This window comes from Pseudorasbora parva, chromosome 7 (assembly GCF_024679245.1).
Source record: "Pseudorasbora parva isolate DD20220531a chromosome 7, ASM2467924v1, whole genome shotgun sequence".
Taxonomy (NCBI): Eukaryota; Metazoa; Chordata; class Actinopteri; order Cypriniformes; family Gobionidae; genus Pseudorasbora; species Pseudorasbora parva.
Genome location: NC_090178.1, coordinates 12,139,716 through 12,164,744, shown reverse-complemented (window position 1 = coordinate 12,164,744; position 25,029 = coordinate 12,139,716). Strand labels below are relative to the sequence as shown.

Genomic DNA, 25,029 nt, shown 5'->3' with positions numbered 1-25,029 from the left:
GCTTTACCCCTTCTAGCCACAACATTTCTTCTCCATTTCTGTGGCAGAATTACAGCGCCACATGCTGGCTTGGCATATACTACATCGTTTTGTTTCAGTGGATTCGTGTGTCCACTGATATTTTTTGAGACAAGGGGGAAAAAGATTGGACAGGGAAAGCTCTGGCTTTGCGTGGATTTGGCCTTAGTGTGTGTTGCTCTGCCTGTTTTTTTAAATCATTTTGTGTACCTTTATTAATTATCGTATTGGAACTTAATCCTCATCTTCATCTGCCTTTCTGCAACCACCTGTGACAGATACGTTATGGGTTCCCTTATGAAAATGAAGCATGGTTTTACTACAAATAAAACCAAAAAATTATTATAGTTAAACCATGGTAACCATGTCTTTGCTACTATTCTTTTTTATTTTATTTTTTTTGAACTAGCAGTTGACGTCAACACCCTCTGTGGAAAAGCATACCGTGGTAGGGTTTTAAAATTGTGTGTACATGATGATAAAAGCTATACATTATCAAAGAGCTTTTTGTCCTGTTTTCATAGAAGGTGTACGCACAGAGCAAAGTGCGTACACCTTTATAAGAGCAGAACCAGTAGACTGAATGACTTTACAATAGCCATTTAAGCAATTATCAAACAGCAATCCAGCTTGTAAAGGCTGTTTAGCATGAGAGGCACCAGCTAGTGGAAAACAGCTTTTGGTCATTTCCGTGGTTGATTATTACTGGATAAAATAATGTTAACATTACTGCTCATTGTTCTAGTCTGAAATGTTAACCAAACAGAGGATCATCATTTTGAAGTACCATGGAACATATTTGATGACTTGAGATTTTCAACCTCTTTCCAGGAGTGGCTGCCGTGCACCAGAAGCCAACCTCGGCCCTTCCAGTTCATTGATGATGTCGTGCTCACTTCTACAATTTTCTCTTTGGATTTTTGAGTTAAGTTTGTATTCTGTGTGTTGGATGTCTTTGACTTTCTCAAAATATCACTTAACCCTCCACAGGTTGAAAACAGTATATTTGTCTTTAGAATGTCATGTTTTTAAAAAGATGCTCTACATTAAGGAGTCTCTGTTATAGTTCACAATAATATGCAGAACACCTTGTTTTGCAAATCATTATCGTTCAAAACTATTGCCTCAGTTACACAAGGCGTTGTCAGCTGTTAGAAGATGAACTTTGATTTATGTTGCGTAAGTGTGAATAATGAAATATCATGCATGACTTTGCACAAAATATTGCACATTAAAGCATCTTAATTACCAAACGAAGTTAAGTTGGGTATAAGTGTGAAATATAAAATTATCATGAATGACTTCACATAAAAGATTGCACATTCAAGTCACTGAAAAAAATGTACTTTCACTGTTGTTAGTTGCACTCAAATCATCCACATCACTTAAAAAAACTCATGCAACTAAATTAACTTAAGTTTATTGAGTTGTTTCTACTAAAAATGAGTATTGACAGCTTTACTTAAGTGTTTGTTTGGTCAACTTAAAATTGCTGAGTAAAATGAACAAACTGGACAGTGGATCTGTAGTTCCCAGCATGCTTTGCACATTACGAGTGTAAATGTAGGGTATTAAAATTATTTTGTGTGTTTTTCAGCAAAGGGAAATATGTTGTTAGTTTATGGGAATGTTTATTGTTCAGTTATGTTGGACATTTACATTTTCTGTAATTTTGTGGTTACCATTATGCAGAAGAGTGGTTCCTGTATTTGTGTTATATACTTATTGGATGAAATTCCTGCTCTCAATTAAATTGAGTTTGTCCAATTAAATTTGAGTTATTTTTGCATTTTTTTCTTAAAAACATGCTTATTATTTAATAGTTTCCATTTACACTGGTAGAGCGAATAGTTAATGTAATAAGGTAAATTAAATCGATTAAGTAACATAAACTTAACTGTACATAACATTATTAAGTTTTAATTTATCATAACATTATTAAGTAAACTGCACATATAAATAGTATGTAACGGTGACAAATTCAAATGTTTTGTATTTACTCAAAGAAATCGTGTCAGCTTTACTTGAATTTCTTTTGTTCATATAACTAAATTGTTATTTGCACAAATTACTAAATATAGTTGCATGAAACTACTTGATAATACTTTTTTAAGAAAATGTTTTAACTAGTACCAAATTAATGCAAAATATGTACATTTTATGTAAATTTTTCCTCACATCATTACTGATGTGGTTCTAGATAAGCAGTTGAGTGTGTTTGACAAATTCAAATCTTTTTAAAGCCTGAAATCATCACGATCTACCACATTTGTGTCACCTCTGGGTTTTAATTTTGTTTGATTTGCATTGTTTCCAGTTCGGTTTTCTGTGTCTTAGTTTATCTATTGCCGTGTTTTTTGATTTGCCCTCATTTCATCTGTGTCTGGTTAATTATCTCGTTAAGCTTTAGTGTATCCCTGTGTATAGTGATCGTCAATGTGTTGTTTTTCCTTTCAAGTTTTGAGAAGTTAGTGTTTTTATTGTTTTTAATTAAGCTCCACCCATAATAAAGAATCATTTTCAGAAAATCAGCATCTTTTAAGTCACAATATACATCTCTCATCATGAGGGACGGGAAACAGATTCTGACAGCTGGATTGTTCACCATCGGATTCTGTTTCCCCCATGTTTATTCCTCGAATACATTCTAATAGTTATCAAACTAATGCTGGTTAAGCTTCAACCAAACACAAGAAAGAATTAGCTTAGACAACATATACTTACATGTTTATCACTTTTAGCAGTGTTTTATGTAACTTTAAAGGGTTTCCTGTAAAATGACACCAACATTTTGAGCCTAGACCACTGTGTATGGGAGGCTTTTCAATTTAGGCCAAATCCAGGCAGAAATGGCACCAGAGTAATTTAGTGTAAATACATTACTTTGTGTAAAACAAATGCCAAAGTGATGAATATCTCTAGAAAGAAGAGACTCTAAGCTTTCAAATGGCACCACATGACATCATAGCTCCTTCACAGACATTTAAAATTGAAAGTATATACATGACGATGTCATTCCAGACCCTGTACAGGGTTCTCTGAGTTTAAGCAACTACATCAAAATCATGGGATAGGAACTCATTCCGACAGCTGAATTGTTCACTGTTGGATTTTATTCTCTCTATGTTTCTTACTCCCATAATAAAAGGCAAAAACGAATAGAAATAATACATATTTAATCTGATGCTGCTGAAGCTCCATCCACACACACAATAGAATGAGCATCTTTTAGGCCTCTATGTCAACATCTCTTATCGTAGGGTGGGGGAACAGATTCCAACAGCTGGACTGATTGCCATCTGATTCTGTTCTTGTTGATAACTTAAAAGATGCGGATTCTATCCTGTGTGTGCATGGGGCTCAGCCAACATCAGTTTGATAAATATTAGAACCTCATTGTGTAAGAAACACGGGGGAACAGAATTTTGCATGCTAATGGTCTAAAAGGGTTAGATCACCCAAAAATGAAAATTAGCCCATAATTTACTCACCCTCAAGCCATCCTAGGTGTAGCCCATATCATGACATTCTTCTTTCTGATGAACACGATCAGAGTTATATGAAATGTCCTGGCTAATCCGAGCTTTATAATGGCAATAAATGTCGCTCTGTTTTTTAAGTCCACAAAGTGCATCTATATCATCCATCATAACCACTCCGGGGAGTTAATAAAAGCCTTCTGAAGCGAGGCGATGCGTTTGTGTAAGAAAAATATCTATATGCATCTATCAACAAAAGACAATCCAAGATCACAGAACAGATTAAAAAGTTCTGCAGTTCTGAACTCTTAATTGTTTTTAAACCTTTGATTACAATAATTAATCCATTCAGTTTCGAAATATTCATAAGCAAAATATAAATAGTCAAGAACATTCAGCAGGTCCATAGTTGTTTTTGTTAACATTAATGGTAATGCATTTAAATATTGTGGAACTATGCATTTTTATAGACTAAATATAGTAATAAAAAATATTTTCGTCTTGTATTATTAATTAATCTTTATAAGCCTACATTATCCCATAATTTGAAGGCATAATAATGCACCAATTTACTGATCTAGTTCCACTGATAGGATGTCCACAACCTGACAAGCACATCAACTTTTAGTTGACAGTCAACATTAGCGCCATCTAAAGGAGACAAATTCAGGTTCAGTGTTCCCATGACAACGACTTAACACACAGGAAGTTCAGAGCAGTTGGTCGAACCACAGGTGAGGTTAGAAAATTGTATCAACTCGAAAATTATTTTTATATCAAATAAAAAGAACAGGTGTGGTGAATTTTATTTGTTTTGATCATTTAATTTGTTAGGTAGATGCTACATGATGAAAACCAGTGTATTTGTGCAGTATTTTTGTTTTGTTTTTGCTATGCATGTCGAAAAATATAGGTTAAAGATCTGATTCATTGTTGTTTAAGTCATTCTTATGACTCAAATTAATGTTTTTATGTTGCTTATACTAATTTTTTTCATTCAAGAACTTCAAATACCAAAACACTAAAATAAATAAACGAAAGAAAAAGTATAACGTCACGAGAGCATTTGTTGACATTTTCTCGACCTTTATTTCTTTGCAGTTGGCTGCACTGGATTTATGACTGAAAATGCCCAGATTTCGTGAGCGTCCAGGCCAAACACACTGTCATCCTTCCGCACAAACCTCGTCTGACCCGAGCAGCCTGATAGCTAACAGATACATTATTCAGCAGAGGCTCGGGAAGGGAAGCTTTGGCACTGTGTACCTTGTTAAAGACACAAAGGCAGTAGCAGCGGAGAGACTGTAAGTCTTTTACAGTTTTTTTTGTTGTTGTTGTTGTTTGTAAAATTGTACACACTAAAAGGGGTGCTTGAGGCCCATATAACAAAACCATTCACTCAAATACCTTACCTTCAGACCAAGTCTGCAAAAAACACAAGCACATATGATTTACACTCAGTTTGCAGTTGTAAAACAAACTTTTTGCAAAATGCTAAACACAGTTTTCTACATTTGACACATCATTTAAAGGCACAATATGTAATTTTTGACACTAGATGCCACTTATTCAAAACAAAGAATCATTTGTTGTTGTCCTCACTCTACAGGGAAAACAATCCTACAGGATTTGGGCAGAATTCATATTCATGGATGAGCTAATGTGTATGGGATAGTTCACCCCAAAATGAAAATGATTTACTCACCCTCAAGCCATCCTAGGTGTATATGACATTCTTCTTCCAGACGAATACAACTGAAGTTATATTAAAAAATGTCCTGGCTCTTCCAAGCTTTATAATAGCTGTAATGGCAGTCCAACATTTGAAGCCCAAAAAAGTGCATCCATCCATTATAAAAGTAATCCACATGGCTCCAGGGGGTTAGTAAAGGTATTCTGAAGCTAAATGATGGGTGTTTGTGAGAAAAATATCCATATTTAAACCTTTATCAAGTAAAATATCTAGCTTCTGATGGACTGCCTTGGTTTATTCTCCCCACGTCCACACTAGTGTGAAGGTGCATGTGGCAAAAATGAAGTCATTGCAGTCGTGGTAGGCAGACTGGTGGGAGTGGCCTTGGTTGGCAACATGTCCAGTGCATTATGGGTGGCAAAAGGGAAGTTTTCTCTGCACTTTTTTCAACTTTCTAATGTATTGGCAGCTAAGTTTTATTTAAAGCCCATTTTGCCAGTGGTGGAGTACCCTTTTAAAGCAGTTGTTCGCTTCAGAATAACAATTTCCTGACAATTTACACACAATGTCTCCATACAGTGAACTTCAATGGGGTACAATTGGTTAAAGGTCCAAATATATAAACAGTATATAAATGTAAGTTTTTTCGCTAGATAAGACTCGGCTGAGAATGTGTAGAGCCCTTTGAAGCTGCAATTTGGACCGTGAACCCGTTATACCCCAATTGAAGTCCATTATATGGAGAAAAATCCTGGAATGTTTTTCTCAACCTTAATTTCTTCTCGACTGAAAAAAGAAAGAAAGATACATAGAAAAACCATGAAAGAACATGAAAGAAAGAACATCTTGGATAACATGAGGGTGATTAAATTATCTGGAAATTGTAATTCTGAAGTGAACTACTACTTTAGTGCATGGTATTATTTTTTAACTCCTATATGTAATTTAAGTATAGTTTTTTTGTGTGTAGGTTTAATGAGTTACTGTCATTATTCCAAAAGCATCCTCTGCGTAAGAGAAAATATGCATGCAATTGATATAGTTGAAATAATTTAAATTATGACAATATTGAAATTGGGCTTCAAACATCACTTCTCTTGTTCGGCCACCTGAGAGCAGCATTGGTCTGTCTTTGTTACTACTAACCAGTCATTTATTGTTTTCCTTTGAGAAAATTGAGGAATGCTTCATGTTACTATCACCACATCTATTATTCTTTATGATCATAAATAGTGTAAGATCAAACTCTCTATTATGTTTTCATTAGAGAGCAATATTAATCATTTTAATACTCACATGCTTAATACGGATTTCGTTGTTAATAATGTAAATACTGCAATACATTTTGTTTTCTCAGGTAGAAAAAATGGCATGTCACAGGAATATTAGCTAAATTACGATTTTACTAGATTCTTACATCATTTTACATTCAAATGCTAAGGGAAGCTTCGCTGGTATCATCTGGATGTGTTGTGAAATATGTGAAGTTGATTTATTGCTTTTGTAGAGGCCTTCAGTCTTAAACAGTCAGGTTTGCTTTGGAAACAGAGATAAGAAAAGAAAAAAGGAAATTGTGTCATCATTTCAGGAGGCATAAGGTGCTTTGGTGATCGTGGCAATATTACATCTTACCCAGACTCAATTCACAGTGAAGCTCCCACAGTAAATTAAAACCATCAGGTCTTAGTTTATGAAGACGTTTCTCTCAGAACAGAACAAATATTTGGCTGTGTCACTTCTATACATTGATTTTTTTACATGGATTCTAGGGCCAGAATATGTTTGTATAATGAGCACTAAACCATTATCAATTTCATATGCAACTGATTTTTCTACAAACAGTAGTTTCATGTCTCTTTAGACATCTGAGAATCATACCATTTAAAAGTTTGGGGTTGATAAGAATATTTAAATGTTAAAAACAGTAGTATTTTGAAATAATAATATTACCATTTTAAAAACAATTTTCTATTTAAAGGTGAACTATGTAGTATTTTTGCAGTAAAATATCCAAAAACCACTAGGCCAGTGTTATATATTTTGTTCAGTTGAGTACCTACAATATCCCAGATGTTTCCAACTATTTGTAAATTGTGAGAAAATTGCTATTTTAACTAAGGACAGGGACGTTGCAGCATTGCATTTGAGAGAGTCGCCTGTCAATCGCGTCATATCTGCGTTACCCTCGGTTTCACCTTTTATTTGGCAGGAGCGCTTTACTCTTAGCAGTGTGAACAACTGAACGCACGGAGTAACGTCATAACATCGTTTTGAACACACTTAAATGTATCTAATATGATAAACAGAGCTCCATTACCTCAAAATCATAACCGGAAGAGCGGATCTGCGCAGGCGCCCGGCAAATGAGTCCCGTCCCGTCATAATAAAAGTCCCGGTATTCGCAAGGCGGGTATTTGTTTAACAATCGCTCCAGCAGCTTTGCTCAGCTCCACAACACTCGGTCCTGCTCTGCTTTAGACTACAGTAACGTTAATAACCGCATGCATGAAAGTGATTTCTGCCCGAGTCCTATTTTTCACCGGCTGTGATGAGAAGACCACATCTCCCAAGATGCTGCGCTCACACTTTGCGTCATCAAACTACGCATTTGTTTTGCATAGGCGCCCTCCAGTGGACAAAAGCTGCATAGTGCACCTTTAATGTATTTTAAAATGTGAAGTATTTTTGTGATGTTATGCTGATTTTTGTGGATACTTTTTTTGATGAGTAGAAAAGAACACCTTTTATTTTATGTCTTTCAGATATATTTGAATAAGTATTAAATGAAAACTTTTCAAATTTCACAAGTTATAAAATACATTCCATAAAAATAGTTTTGTGAAATTCACTATGAAAACTTCTATTTACTCATTATTGTATTGTTCCAAACCCATACTACGTTTTTTTCTTCCTTAAAACTCAGAAATTTAAGAGTATTGTAACTTTTTCCTATAATAATGTCCTATTACAATCAATGGTGATGCAATAGCACTATTTCAAGTCTATGATAGTTTTGTGTGAGGAACAGTCTGAAATTCAATTTGGAACTTTATGGGCCATCTTAGCAACTGCCATTGAGATGAATGGGATTGATAACGGATAGTTTCATCCGTGTAGTATAGACCTTGAACTGCAGAGCCTCCTATCCTAATCACCCTAACTGGGTTTATTTAGCTGTTTAGACCAACTGATCACATATTATCACACACATTGATTTCTACAATTTTTGGTCTGCGAATTTATAATTAGAATCATAAACACAAAACAAACCTTCTGGAGAAGAGCCACTTACACTTCTGTCTGTTTGTTTGCTGCTTTTAAAGGCATCGTGAAATCTTTTTTTTTAATGGAATATTGTAATTATAAATGCTAGAAATTCCTTCTCTTCTCTTCTCTTCTCTTCTCTTCTCTTCTCTTCTCTTCTCTTCTCTTCTCTTCTCTTCTCTTCTCTTCTCTTCTCTTCTCTTCTCTTCTCTTCTCTTCTCTTCTCTTCTCTTCTCTTCGAGAAGCTGTTTTACTCAGAAATGTCACAATAAGCAAGAAAAAAATATTGCCTCTGTTTCAACTGTTCTCTTAGTCTTTCACGCTTGGTGGCAGCCTCTCTATGAAACCAATATCAGACAAAGAGAACTGAAAACTAGAGAGATGCTGGTGGAAACGGAGGCCAATTAGGAAAAGCTCCAAACTTTAGCTGCCCACAGGCGGTTGGCGTCATGCTACGTGTTACTGTTCCTTTAACCCTGAGCTTTCTGCTTGTTAGGCCATCGCAGCTGTTCACCATCCTCTGACCTGTCACATGCAGAGTTGCACCAAACCTGAATGCCCACCTTCAGAAACCCACCACACCTCCTGTCCCTTTCTCTCGAGCACTTATGCACCAGTTCTCTTTCCTTAGTCTTTTTTCAGCCTTAAAAAAATCCTGCTGGGTGTGTGTTTTGTTGTTACTGCCTCAGTGGCTCTTACAGTGCTATGGACTCCTTTGTTTCTTTGTGAGAGCCAAATGTCAGTGCTGGGCGCTGTGAGCTGAAACTGCCATACCCCTTTCCTCCAGCTGGCTTCTCACTGGGCTTTATTAGCCCAGACAAATGACTTCCTATTCTGGATTTGCCCCAAAAGTAGGGCTCACATCCTGTGGGTCCCTCAGCATGTCTTTCCTAAAAGCCACTGTTTCATAATTTGCTTAAACTCTCTATTTGTTGTCTGGCTGGAATTTTTGTAGGCATCGGGGCTGGGCATTAACACAGATTTCACGATTCTATATTTGATTTTGATTCAATTCAATTTGATGTTGATTAATTGAGGTTTATCAGGCATATTGCATTGCAAATTGTAGGCATCGGGGCTGGGCATTGGCACAGATTTCACAATTCTATATTCGATTTTGATTTAAATTGCATTTAAATTGTGGTTATATTTTGTGCTATAATTATTAGTAAACCGGAAGAGTTGACTAGTTCACGTCACGCCACATTAAAGAGTGCCAAAATGGTATTTATTGTATGAATTTCATGATAAAATGTACATAATTTGAAAGCTGAGACATTGTTTTATAAGTAGCAAAGCACAGAGCTATTTGTAATTTATTGGATGGGAGGTGCTCTACAAAGCTTTGTTCATTCATCACAGAAAACAGACTGAAATATTGTCTGAAATATATTCAGAATCAAGAAAAGCTATATGTTTAGCCCAGCCCTAATATGCAGATGATGATGTAAATCTGTAGACACTGTTTTTAGGGCTGTGATTCTTGCTTATTTGTGAAAAATAAGCATTTGAAAGGTTTTTTAAATAGTTGCCCTTTTTATTCATCTACAGTATGAGGTTATATAACACATTTTAAGACACATTTGTTTTACACTTGTATTGCCCTATTGCATACCTCTGGTCTGTGTTTGCTTTCACACCTAATTTATCATTTAAAAGTCATTTAAAACCTCAGACATTCTGCTTGGTGTTTATTTTAGTGTCAGAAGAAAGACAGTAATAATATGGGTTTTCAATAATATGAATCGTTTCTTTAAGATTTCAAATATATATTCAGTGTGTCACAATCTGCTTTCTCCAGATTGGGAGCCATTTTGGGAATTTTGACCTTTAAACAAACAACATCTTTATTAACAAAATGAATGTGAGCAGAGAAGAGCAGCCTGTCATCTGCTCTGGTGTTCATTAATAGTCTCACAAATGTGCCAAAAGTACCACTGTGGGCGCAAGAGGCTTCCGAGTGGTGTTGCATTCCAATTAAATCCATGTACTTATGGAACAAGAAGATTATTAGATAGCATACTTGCCATTTAAAAACCCTGTCCTGGTTGAGGTATCGCAATTTATCTCATCCGTATTATTTTAGTATTATTTCTATAGACTTCTATAATAGTATTTATTCATTTATATTTATATATATATATATATATATATATATATATATATATATATATATATATATATATATATATATATATATATATTATTTTTTTTCAATTTCAAGTTTCAATTTTAGTTTAAGGTTTAGGATTTAAATATATCTATATAGCGTTATTTTTATTTTTATTTTAGATTTAGTTTTACTAATATTTAAGCTCTACTAATATAAAAAATTTTGTTAATACAATACATTTGATAGATTAACAAATTGAAATTTGATCAGTCTGCATTTCCTGATTCCGTTAGCCAACTATGGTCGCAAGTTCTTTTGTTACCAACATAGTTCAATCATTTTTTCCCCAGCAAACAATAGTTTTAACTAGCATTCGCAAAAACAACATCGCAAACTTTTGTGGTTTCCACTCTCAAGCTGTGGTTAGAAGCATAGTTTCTTGTTAAATGACATGTGGATATGCTCTTGAACATAATAAGCAAGCTAACATTCAGTACATTATATAATTTTTTTCTATAGGCCTATACATTTTAATCTGTATATGTCCTTCTCAAAAAATTAGCATATTGTAATAAAGTTCATTATTTTCCATAATGTAATGATAAAAATTTAACTTTTATATATTTTAGATTCATTGCACACCAACTGAAATATTTCAGGTCTTTTATTGTTTTAATACTGATGATTTTGGCATACAGCTCATGAAAACCCAAAAATCTCAAAAAATTAGCATATTTCATCCGACCAACAAAAGAAAAGGGTTTTTAATACAAAAAAGTCAACCTTCAAATAATTACGTTCAGTTATGCACTCAATACTTGGCCGGGAATCCTTTTGCAGAAATGACTGCTTCAATGCGGCGTGGCATGGAGGCGATTAGCCTGTGGCACTGCTGAGGTGTTATGGAGGCCCAGGATGCTTCGATAGCAGCCTTAAGCTCATCCAGAGTGTTGGGTCTTGCGTCTCTCAACTTTCTCTTCACAATATCCCACAGTTTCTCTATGGGGTTCAGGTCAGGAGAGTTGGCAGGCCAATTGAGCACAGTAATACCATGGTCAGTAAACCATTTACCAGTGGTTTTGGCACTGTGAGCAGGTGCCAGGTCGTGCTGTAAAACGAAATCTTTATCTCCATAAAGCTTTTCGGCAGATGGAAGCATCAAGTGCTCCAAAATCTCCTGATAGCTAGCTGCATTGACCCTGCCCTTGATAAAACACAGTGGACCAACACCAGCAGCTGACATGGCACCCCAGACCATCACTGACTGTGGGTACTTGATACTGGACTTCAGGCATTTTGGCATTTCCTTCTCCCCAGTCTTCCTCCAGACTCTGGCACCTTGATTTCCGAATGACATGCAAAATTTGAGCAACAGGCCAGTGCTGCATCTCTGTAGCCCAGGTCAGGCGCTTCTGCTGCTGTTTCTGGTTCAAAAGTGGCTTGACCTGGGGAATGCGGCACCTGTAGCCCATTTCCTGCACACGCCTGTGCACAGTGGCTCTGGATGTTTCTACTCCAGACTCAGTCCACTGCTTCCGCAGGACCCCAAGGTCTGGAATCGGTCCTTCTCCACAATCTTCCTCAGGGTCCGGTCACCTCTTCTTGTTGTGCAGTGTTTTTTTGCCACACTTTTTCCTTCCCACAGACTTCCCACTGAGGTGCCTTGATACAGCACTCTGGGAACAGCCTATTCCTTCAGAAATTTCTTTCTGTGTCTTACCCTCTTGCTTGAGGGTGTCAATAATGGCCTTCTGGACAGGGTCGGGTCGGCAGTCTTACCCATGATTGCGGTTTTGAGTAATGAACCAGGCTGGGAGTTTTTAAAAGCCTCAGGAATCTTTTGCAGGTGTTTAGAGTTAGTTAGTTGATTCAGATGATTAGGTTAATAGCTCGTTTAGAGAACCTTTTTATGATATGCTAATTTTTTGAGAGAGAATTTGGGATTTTCATGAGCTGTATGCCAAAATCATCAGTATTAAAACAATAAAAGACCTGAAATATTTGAGTTGGTGTGCAATGAATTAAAATATATGAAAGTTTAATTGTTATCATTACATTATGGAAAATAATGAAGTTTTATCACAATATGCTCATTTTTTGAGAAGGACCTGTATATATTAGTGTCAACAATCAGCACTTTATTTGAAGAGTGCGCAAATGCACACGGGAACTCCACAGTATGATGTATGGGAATCAGCAATTAATCAAACATCAAATAAAGCAAAATGACATGGAACACAAACAGTGTAGTCATAAGGTGTCATGTTCGTTACAGCAGTGTCTCGGATATCTCAAATAGATTAATTAGCAGAAGATACTTCTTACCTGCGAGTGACGTGGAAAGGTGAAACCATGTTAATACTGTTTACGGAGCAATTAATTGAAAGATCAGACTCAAACAAATCACTCATGAAAGAATTACATTTTTTGGTACTCTGGTTCAATTTTAAAATAAGTCAAAATGTTTGTGACTGCTGATTTCATCTCTTGACCTCTTGACCCCTCATGTCTTATTGAGTATTTCCATTTTAAATGAGAAATATGTGTCTCTTTATTACAATGCGGCTGTCACTAAAAACAAAATGTTAGTGTAATGGATCTGGATCAGTCTGAATATCATTATGGCCAGATGCAGCTAATCTCACTCAAGGAGGGGGGGCATTTCTCCCATTTGGCCCTGCTAGCCCACTTTCAGCTTGTCCTCTGTGGGTTTGCTTGTCAGACAAGATTCCCTGGAGACTCCCAGCAGCAGTGCTTAATTCTGCTCATCTCATGATCCAGCTCTCAGTTATGCAACCTCCCACTTGGATCCAGGTCTACCAGAAATCTCCCAATTTGTTTTCAAGTGCCCAGACTCTCGTATAGACTGGTCTCTCTCTTTTTCTCTCCCTCCCTGTCTCTCTCAGGCACTCTATCCTTTCCTTGCTCCACTGCATGACAGATTTGGGGCTTTCTTGGTCAGTGCTACTACATCTGATTGATTCCAGACCTTTAAACTGGTTCATTTGCTGACCTGGTTCATGTATCATGAGAATTTTCTCTCCATTTATTTTTTAACATTACACATGGTAATTGCAGCTGTCCCTTTTAAGGTAATCCAGCCTTAACAACACCTCAAAAAGGTGTATTTTTGCCACATTTAGAGAATTGCTCAGCTACTATGGTTGATTTTCTTAAATTGGTATAATGATAAACCTATGTGATATGTGTGTGTGTGTGTGTGTGTGTGTGTGTGTGTGTGTGTGTGTATATATATATATATATATATATATATATATATATATATATATATATATATATATATATATATATATATATATATATATATATATATACTGTAAAAAATATTGTTGGTTTAACTTAAAAAATTAAGCAACCTGGTTGCCTTAAAATTTTAAAATCACAGACCCCGTCTGTGAAACCCTGGCTAAAGTCGCAAAATTTAATTATGAGATTTTGATCGTCAAAGTGCCATAGCCATAAAAATGACAAAAATAGGTAATTTGTGTTTATTGCTGTTAATGATAAATTATACCAAGGGGTTTGAGATACAATACTCATATTTTAATTCATAACATTATAAATACTGAAATTAGTGATTTTATTGACACTACACTTTATACTTTTGCACAAAAAAAATATTGGATACGGGCTCCCTAAACATCGATTTTAATCATCTCAGGGGGTTTTCAGCGCAACATCACCAGCTGATTCGTATGTTATTCAGTTCAGGAACTTATTTTTTTTACCATTAGGAAGAGAAAGACATTAATATCAATCGGCACGAGCGGCAATCAAGTCATCGCGACTTGAACCGGGTTCAGATGTCTGGCGAGCCAATGTTTTAATATTTTCTTCTTTGTTTTGTAGCTCAACATTGTGCCAATAATAACATCTTGATTTAAAGTCATATTAGGCCTGCTATGTGTCAATATAAAACATGTTGTGGATGGTGGTGCGTCAGATTAATGCAGTGTTTCCCAACCGGGGTGCGTGGGGTGCCACGTAAAAGGTTTCAGCACACACTTGCATCGCGGTTCATCTCACATCTGATGTCGCAACTTTAATATAGGTTGTAACTTGAAAATAATGCTTTATGTATGTTTCTGTCGATGGATACACGTGCTGGCTCCTCAATTATACATTACAACAACAGCGATAATAAAAGAAAAACGTGGGCAAATGTTCTCTCTTAGTAAACTTTGTTCAATGCATGTGAGTGCTGCCGTATCTTCGAATATGAATACGGGTGTAGAGCCAGAAGACGCGATTGAGAACTCGCATGCATGTAATATATTAATTAAATATATTAAGTCAATTAATTGAAATTATTTGTATAACTTTATTAATAAAATTAAATATCCATGGAAAAAGTCATTAATATATAAAACAATTAATATATTACATTTCAGTAGAAAATCTCTAACTTAAATTATTTTACTGGGCTACATTAAGTACAGTACTGGAGTAAAAATAAAGAGAGGGATAGTTCACCCAAAAATGAAAATTCTGTCATCATTTATTTACCCTCATGTACCCTCAACCTCCGCTTTCTTCAATAAACCCGGTTATATCATTATTCGGGGTAATTCCACCGAGGTTAATATACGAAAAACTGTTTAAGCAATCAGCTATTATCTGTTCCTGCTCGCGTTTAAGTGATGTCAAATAGCCTAGATAACTTAATTAATATATATATAATATATATAATATATATATAATATATTTGTTTATTTTAGTTCAATGGATAAAGACTGCGAAAATGACCTGGAGTCGGTCAACATGACCGATCTAAAGTATCCAGATTTTTTTGTTTGTTTGCCATTCTCAATGGTAAAATTGTGCCCAAGCAACATTGCTCAAAAAGTTGCCCTGTGTACCTCCATACCTGTTTCCTCTTATCACGGGGCTGAAATAAAATATGGAACCCTGCAGGTTAAAATTGCAAAGGATTGTGGTTGGTTATTTGCTCAAATAACCTTAAAATAGATCTTAAATTGCCTCTACGCCTCCAGAGAGGGACTAAGAAATGAGACATGAATGTGTGTTCAATAATTCACCACAGGAAATTTCAGAGATTGATGTTTTTTTATCAATGATATACCATTTTCTATCTGAAGAGGTCTAGCGGAGCTTTTCTTTACATTCTTCCACAGGTAAAATACCTAGAATTGAGCTAAACATGTTTTGTGAAACAATATTCTAGGTTAAATCACACATACATTTACATTAAGGTTAAATTCAATTGATTTCTTATTGCACTTATTAGGCAACCTTAGCAACACGACAGAGTTGTAAATTGGTAGAGCAGGTTTATACTGTATATAGTCATCATAGTCACCCTGTAACCCTGTATTTTTTATACGTATGTCACCTTATTTGAGAAAACAGACACTCTTTTAGGTGCCCATATTTATCTTCAGAGATAAATGTAATATTAAGATAGCCGGGCAGCAGGTGTTTTTTTTTATTTTATTATTTTTATTATCTCTAAGGAATTCAAATGACCCATATCTGTCATTCACACATTTTTAAACTATATTAAATTATGGAAGGGATTTGTACTGTATTATAGTCTTGGTAATAAAAAAAAATATATAGGCATGCACATATCTGCTTTAACGTGAAGGAAATATATATATCCATCATTATCTAACAGACTAGACAATATTGATTAGTAGATGTTTACAATAATAAGATTCTGAGATGATCAGGATAGGAGTCTGAGACTGAATGAATTTACATGTATTATTCATATACAACAGCAATAAGTAATGAGAGCCTGTTTTTACTGCCTGATGCTAAAGTTTTATAAAAATGTTACTTTATTAAGCACATTTATTTAGTGCCATCTTACTGCAATTAGATAAATCCCTACATGTGTATTTTATAAACTGTAGGTTTATGTTGATGATCAGTTGTGGATCGTTCAGTTCATCCAGTAACTGACACTTGAAGGGAGACACTTGGACACTTGGACACTTTACTTGAAATGAAGTCCATAAACACCAACGTATGATCTTAGAAGATGTGATAGCGTTATGGATGATAATAATGTGTTGTTGTTTTGATCTCTTGTCATTATTTGGGTAGAGGTTTCTAATGTGAATCCAGAGTGCAGAGAGTAAACTGCTTTCAACAACATCAGCTCAGTGGTTCATTAGATTGGTCTTGTGACATAATGCATTATACAGGTATGTTAGCTCTAATGAGACATGAGAGGACGTGGCCAAGATGGAATTAGATTTTCGAAATTAGACTGACCTGTCATACTGTAATGATTCTCTGTGTAACTCTCCATTAAAGTGTGTCCTGCTAATGTCGGCTCCTGAATGGTGTGACCTAGTTTTTGTGCTATTAAAATAACTGTTTGCTATTTGTGTTAACATCACTTCAAGTTGATCATACTTGATACTGCTTGTTAGTGGTGGTTCAGGCTTGTGGTTAAAACCCTGAAGGTTCAAATTTAGCTGAAATCAAGTAATTTGATTCTTCAGACCTGTTGTGTTCCATCAACTATGGTTGAATATTTAGCATTATTTGTAGTAGAGATATGACATCTTATAGCATAGTATTATTTCCCAAGTGATGTAGTGCCATTTAAAGGCCATATGCACACTAAATGTTCTGTTGTGCACGTTTATGAAAAGGTTAACAGGATAATTCACCTGAAAAGGAAAAGTCTGCCATCATTTACCCACCCTCATGTTTCAAATTTGTTCTTTCTTTTGTAGAACAAAGCTTCTGCTCTCCTTGGTAGGGTCATAAGAATAGTAGCAATGTCCTGTTAGGGGTTAACAGCTTATGACCCAGGACCAGTAGTGAAGAAATGAAGACAGAGTCAGGAGTGCAATTAATTAAAAGAAAAATTTACTTAAGAATAGTTTGCAGTTTCAAAAGCAGAAGCCAGCTTCAAGTCTCACAAGAAGTTTGTAGGCCGCGCTCCCTCTCTCACCGTCTCGCTGCACCGCCCTATCGTACATACAATTGTCCCAACAGTTATACCGTTTTCAAGGTCTTATCCACGTCATTACTGCAAAGTGGATGGTTCTGATTGGCTCAGAGACCATGCACAGTCATGGTAAATTTCCACTCGAGTCAGTTAATCTGATGCAGGTTTCCACTGACGTATCACTTGATGATGCTTTCACCTCAGAATTAGGCCCGTAGTGACCTTCCAGATCTGGAGCAGGCGCCAGCTTGCCCAGAACAACAAGTCCACCCATCTCTTAGGGTGCCCATTGTACACCATTCTCAACACTGATCTGTAACATAGAATATTGCGCACATAAATATTGATTAAAGTTTTGATTATGAAGTTAATTAGGATATAAATATATACAGGTATATTGAAGCGGCAGTGGATTTCAGAATCCCCCCCTTCAGTCCAGTTCATAAACTAATCATTCTTTTGATTCTTTTCAATTAATCTTTTGACCAAGGTAAAGAGCCCCTAAAGGAATTATTAGCAAAATATTAGACTGTACAGAAATTGAAATCTACAGGTAATGCTAAAGGCCTGTTCACACCAAGAACGGTAACTTTAAAGATCACTATAAAGATAACTATATTAGGGTCCGTCCACGATGTCGTTCTGTTTATTCTAAGTGGATGGATTCTTGGATGGATTATGATTGGCTGTCAATGTTTTTATCATTCATCACCTGAAAAAAAATAATTCTGAAAGTGATTCCAACTATATAGTTTCCCTGTGTCATTATCGTTCTACTTGTGGTGTGAACTTTTCTATTCAAGGGAACACAAATGCATTGAATGTAATATAAAGCATATACTTTTTCCTCCTATCTCATATTTACATCACCATATCTAGTGGCTCTAAAGTTCACAAGTTCTATAGCAAAATCGGACTTATTCGCTTTAGCTCACTGACTCATGATCCGGTCATTTTAAATTCTGTTTGTTTGTCACACAGCTGCCATATGGCCTCAGAAGACTTTTACCATTCACATTTACCATTGCGGAAAAGTTGGTCACACAAATGGGATGCGTTCACCAACAGAAAGCTACTTGGTTTAATAGTGACTACTGTGTGACCTGTGCTTCATACATCACACTACACTAATGAACAATTTATTGTTTATATGTGAATTCTCAACTAAAAAAATGTCCTAATATGACCACGCCTATATATTGCACACTAGTAACATAGATGATGTTTATGAATCTTATGGTACTTTTGCTTCTTTTTTTGGAGTTTAAAAGCTCCAGTGCCAATTCTTTATTATTGTGTTCAAAAGTGATACCTGCACAAAATAACTCCAGACATATGGGTTTGGAACGACCTGAGCCGCCAGTGATGAAAGAATTTGAATTACTCAATTAAAGTGTTGCTTTCTGCATCTTTAAAATCACATTAGCTATTAGGCCCGTGTCTCAGCTTCCAGGAAAACTAGAAGAATGAGAGCAATCCAAGGCTGGCATTGAGCTGCTGAAGTGCACTTTACCTGTTCCCTTTGCTGTAATGATTTTCAAGTAGGAAGAGGAAAGAACAAAATGTAGACGTAGAGAGAGGAGAGGTAAATGAGAGTTCTTCTTCAACGAGCCGAGAACCAATTTACAACAAAACCAGGAGGCAGATGCAGTGCGTTCGTCTCTTTTGGTGGTATTTGATTAACTCCCTTAAGGTCTGGAAATAAGGTCACTAAAGTATGATTTTAAATCCCTGCTTTGTGTTAAATGCTCATTTGCATTTTTCTTCTTGCTAAAAGCCGATGGGATTAAATTAGCCGCTCTAAGCATTCCTTATTTGTCCCTTTAACTTGAATTATGAAGTGCATAAAAATTGATCAACAGACGTGGCAATCATATTTTGCTGCCGACTGGAGGAAAAATTATTCTCCACAGTTTCTCTCCATTTATCATATAGATCATTCTTAGTTTTTAAAAATGGCTAATAAACACAAGTTCTGCATTATTCAAAACCATCAGTTTTTAGAATTTAATAATGTCATGATAATGTATGCTTATTGTTTTTATTCAGATGGATTTTCTGATCAGTCTGGCAGAGTGTCTTTCATCTGAAATGCATCAGAGGATGTCTGATTCTTTCTCCCTTCTCTTTCCCTTCTCAAAGGTCACATAGGTCAAGGCAACTTTCTATCAATGGATGTGTCTCTCCCTTCATTTTTTCTCACTAAAAGCAGAATAATTGCAATGACCCTTCATAATTTGTGCTCTAATGACAGACTAAATTTACAGTGTGGCCCTGGTTTCCCGATCTCTTCAAGCTTGAAAAGGTCAGGGGAAACAATCTGTTCTTTCCTAAATGACATTTTTGGGGCCAGGCTACAGCTGGTAATTGAGAAACGTGACACTTATATAAACACAGTGATTAAAGAGAGACTGCAAAATTAAAGGCTGAACAAGCAATGAGATGAGCAGTTTGATTTGGAAAAACCCACAGGAACTTCATGTTTTTATTTTCCTGGTTGGATTAGCTGTCAATCTAGAGCTTTCTGTGAAAGTACAATGCTTGAATAGAATATGCACATACCATATGAATAATGTGAGGAATGATGAATGTGGCTGTTGTGGACATTCACATGTGACTCCAGTTTTATTGTTGTTTCTGTTGTTTGATAAAGTACTCTTCTGGTAAAAAGAATAAATATATATTTTAAAAAAAGAAGAAAAAAATAAAGTTTTTTCATATATACTGTATTTCTTATGTCACTCATGCTTACCAAGGCTGCATTTATTAGGTGAAAAATACAGTTAAAACAGTAATATTGTGAAATATGATTACAGTTTTAAAGAATAGCTTTTCTATTATTTTTAATTATTATTAATTTATTCGTGTAATGGAAAAACTGAATTTTCAGCATCATTACTTATTATATTACTTATCATTATATTCTTCAGTGTCACTATTATTATTTATTTCATTGTTATTATTTATGTTGAAAACAGTAGTGTTGCTTAAATCATTTGTAAAAACTGTGATACACTACCATTCAAAAGTTTGGAGAATAAAGACATTTTTAAAAAAAAAAATGATGTTCATTGAACTTTCTATTTATCAAATTATCCTGGAAAAATGTGTCATGGTTTCCACAAAAATATTGAGCAAAAAAAAATATTTTCAACAATGATCATAATAATAAGAACCAGGAGCACTAATACAGCGTATTCAGAATGATTTCTGGAAGATCATGTGATGCTGAAGACTGGATTAATGATACTGAAAATTCAGCTTTGCCATCACAGGAATAAATTATGTTTTGAAATAGAGTAAAATAGAAAATAGTTATTTTAAATTAAAACAATATTACTGTTTTACTGTATCTATAATTAAATAAGTGAAGCCTTGGTAAACATAAGAGACTAATTGCAGTGTATACTGCATACAGTATTGAAGTATATTGAAACTACAAGCTTCTCTTAATGATGCTAGACTTTATAATTCAACTCAAGATATGTTATGTATATGGCTTTACCCTCCTTGCTGTGTTTTTTTTTGTGCAGGAAGGTGTTAAAGGAGATTGCTGTTGGCGATCTGAAACCTAATGAGACGGTTCATGCCATTCAAGAGGCTCAGCTTCTCTCTCAGCTGAACCATCCTGCCATCCTCAAGTTCCACACCAGCTTCCTGGAGAGAGACGCCTTCTGCATCATCACTGAGTATTGTGAGGTAAACTGTCTTCTGGGAACAACTGCTTTGGTTTTCTTTGAGTTCTTGTCATAATAGCTCTAAAGCAAGTCACATGATCTGGTCTTGGTAGACAATGTTGACCTGCTGTGATCACATTATTAGATTAATAATTATTTAAAAATCTTATGCCCTTGAAACACATAGAATTACTATTTACAGAGACATTCCTAATGAAAGCGAGTGATCGGGTCACTTCAGGAACATCCTTACCCTTAGGGCCTAGGCTTTTAGAAATGATGCATATGAGAGTTTTAAAGGTAACGTGATCAAAATGACATGCCCCTGGTCTTATTGTGAAGGATTCATCCGTGCAAATAGTCATTGAATAATAACTTGATCATTTTTGTTTGTGTTTGAATTGACTTTTGCAAACACATCACATTATTAAGCTAAAATGGAGAGCACATGACCTTTGGTTGACTTCCTAGCCATAATTCTGGATTTATTTGCTCCTAACAAGCTTTCTATCATTCTATTTGCACTGTCCAGCTCCTCCTCCTTCCCTGTTGTGCCTTTTGTGTGTTCAGCGATGGATCAGAGATGCCGAGAGCATCCTGACATCGCCCAGAGGTCACGCTCATCTCCTCTGCAGTTTCTGTTTCAGTCTTACCATCTGATCTTTTCATCTTTTCCTTGCTTATTAAGACATATCTGCAGGTCAGACCGGTCTCATGTCATCTCTGCCCTATGCTTTAGAAGGTTTGGTCAGTGATTATTACATTTTGCACATCTCCTGTTTCTTTGGCCCACAGGCTGTTGCCGAGAGCTGCTTTGTGCCGCAGTTAAACTGTCAGTGAAAATCAGGAATGAGATCTCTGCTTGTTTCTCCTAGACAGCATTTCAAATAAATGGAAAGCAAATTAAGACTTTTGGTTTACCTGTTTCTCAGATATCTAAGATACTTAATATATACTATAGTAATCGTATAGTGAGTTTTAGAAGATATCTCAAATGACACAAACTCTGCTAAGATACAAGAGTTTTTTTTTTTTTTTAATATGAACACGTTTCTCATCAAATTTGCACTTGATGCCAGCAATTATCTAATTTGTGCCCATTTGTATTTCTCAAGAATGAAACACAGGAGACAAAGCTTAAATTTATATATATTAAGGTCTCCCAGACTACTGAGTAGTAATAAAATACAGTGTCAAAAGCCAAAGGTTTTTTGTTTTGAACAGAGATGCTACAGCAGCTCTATTACGTTACCTTGGAAGTGTGTTTCATACCCTTGGAATGTTATGGAAATAGCTTGACTTAGGACACCATATTGATTTTTTTTCTTTCTTGTCCAAATTGCTGTACTAAATTGATGTGTCAGACCAAGTCCAAATTAAATTATCAGTCATATTAGACTGTCACATAGTTTGAACCTGTGTTGATCTGGACCAAATTATAAATGTCCAACATTTGCAAAGTGTGAAAAGTCTAATTTCATTTTTGTAATATTTTCCTCTTTATATCAAACATGACTATATGACAACTTGTTCTAAACATAACCATGATTTTAAATGAAGCAGTCAGTCAAGTTAACATTACTCAGTAAACAGATTTCCACATAAACAATTATATAACAAGCAGACATGATAAACATAACTTATATGTTATGATCAAACACAGAGGGAGTAGGTTGAGTGTTTTGATCAGGAGATTCGGATTCATTCTAATTAGACCCCATTGACATGCATTATACGAGCAACAGTTGGAGTTAAACACCTTCATTTGTGTTCTACTGAAGAAACAAAGACACCTGCATGCTGGATGCACTGGGGGTAAGCAAATAAACATCAAATTTTCATTTTTGGGTGAAATATCCATTTAATCTAAATACATCTTATATTGAAGCCAATTACTGGACTGGATGTGGAATGGGCCACTTTATTATGTAATAGTGTATCTAAATACCACCTCCACAGAAGATGACCAACAGCTGCTTCTACGTCGCTGCGTGTTTAGCCCCGCCCACTGAATCGTGCATATCAGTGTACTTGTTTCACTGTGGATTATTTGGTAAATTTTCAAATAGATTTTTACGATATGGACTCGACAGTAATGTGACAGCATATTAATTCTAATGTCTGCTATGTGACCAGTGATTTCTGATATGTAGTGATTTCAGTAGCAGTTTTAAACATAATCATGATTTCAATAGGAAAAAAAAAATGTGGCAGGTGAAGTTTAAAAACTTCAAAACTTGGCACAATTGCAGCTTTGGGGCAGAATAAAATGAAGTATAGAAGAAAATAAAATGCAACTGCATTTTTACCAGCTGTTGATTCCACATTCCAAAAAGATTCTAATGTTAATGCTACTTTGATAGTTTTCTCTGTGCTCTGGATTACTGCATGTAGAGTTGCATATCCTCATTTCTACATAGATTAAGGAAGATCCCTCCTGTGCTGAACTTGTAAATTGAGTTCCTTTCTTCAAGAGACATGGGATGAAGAATAGGCCCTACAATTGATCTTGTGTCTTTCTTGTTCTCAATGTGACAAGGCTCACTCTAGCTAATCACGACTGCTAGTACTGAAACTCTATTGTTGCAAATTTGTCGCTCAACCATGCTAATTAGTGATTTCACATAAGTGGTGCAGTTAAATGGTATGAGATTTAATTAAGGCTAGATTTTTTTTTGCTATAAATTACAAACAAGGCATCTGAGGACTATTTCTCAATTCTTAAAAAATATAATCTAAATTTTCTCCGTTTTTTGTTGTTGCAAATGCGCACTTTCAAAAACAGAGCTTTAAATCTCTGTTTTTGCTTTTTTGCTTTTTTGCTTTTTGCTTTAAAAAGACATAAATGCCATTTGTATATATTCAAAATAAAAAAATAAAGGGCCAGATTTACTAGCAGCTTGTGCCAGAGCAAACCCTCTTTTGGTGTTAAACTACTGTCAGGAATTACTAAAGATCTGCAGTGAAAATTTTGCACTGTAAAGGTGTGGACAGGGTTTTATTGCAGCTGACTTTATTACATATGCATTTGTATGAGTTTCCCATTTAGATTGAAAAATTATGAAAGGAGAATATTTGCAAGGTCTAGTCAGTTTACTGGTCTTTGCGGCATTATTTACTACCCAAAAAGTGTCTTAAACATAGAGTGCAGAACTTTCCACTTTCATATAAGCTTTTTTTAAAATTGTGCTCTCACACTAATTTGCCCTGTTTAGTAAATCTCTCCTGTATGTTGTACTGAATGTCAGCTTGTTTATTTCCAGTAGTGAAAAATGAAGACCAAGAGTCAGGAGTGCAATTAATTTTACTTAAGAATATTTTGCAGTTTCAACAGCAGAAGCCAGCTTCAAGTCTCAAAAGGAGTTTGTAGGCCGCGCTCCCTCTCTCACCGTCTCGCTGCCCACCCTATCGTACATACAATTGTCCCAACAGTTATACTGTTTTCAAGGTCTATCCACGTCATTACTGCAATGTGGATGATTCTGATTGGCCCAGAGACAATGCACAGTCATGGTAAATTTACATACGTCAGTTAATCTTATGCATTTCTCCATAGACGTGTCACTTATTGATGCTTTTACCCCGGAATAAGACCCATACTGATATTCCAGGCCTGGAGCAGGTGCCAGCCTTGCCCAGAACAACAAGTCCACCCATCTCTTAGGGTGTCCATTCTCAACACTGATCTGTAACCCAGAATACTGCGCACATACAAAGATACACAGTCTCTCCAAGGTTGGAGCTGATTAAGCTCCAGTTGTAACTAGAATGTTCCCCAAAACATACTGATAACATAAATTAATAAAATATAATAAAATAAATGAAAAACAAAT

At 35.6% G+C, this 25,029-nt stretch overlaps 1 protein-coding gene across 1 annotated transcript in view; it reads left to right on the top strand.

Moving 5' to 3' along the window:
- The first annotated feature begins 4,205 nt into the window (after nucleotides 1-4,205).
- nek11 (NIMA-related kinase 11) overlaps nucleotides 4,206-25,029 on the top strand; it is a 144,705-nt gene continuing 123,881 nt past the window's right edge. The window contains exons 1-3 of the mRNA XM_067448160.1: nucleotides 4,206-4,231; nucleotides 4,599-4,801; nucleotides 21,053-21,218. Of these exons, the coding sequence (XP_067304261.1) occupies nucleotides 4,626-4,801; nucleotides 21,053-21,218 (342 nt within the window). The 5' untranslated portion in view covers nucleotides 4,206-4,231; nucleotides 4,599-4,625. The remainder of the gene's footprint in view (nucleotides 4,232-4,598; nucleotides 4,802-21,052; nucleotides 21,219-25,029) is intronic.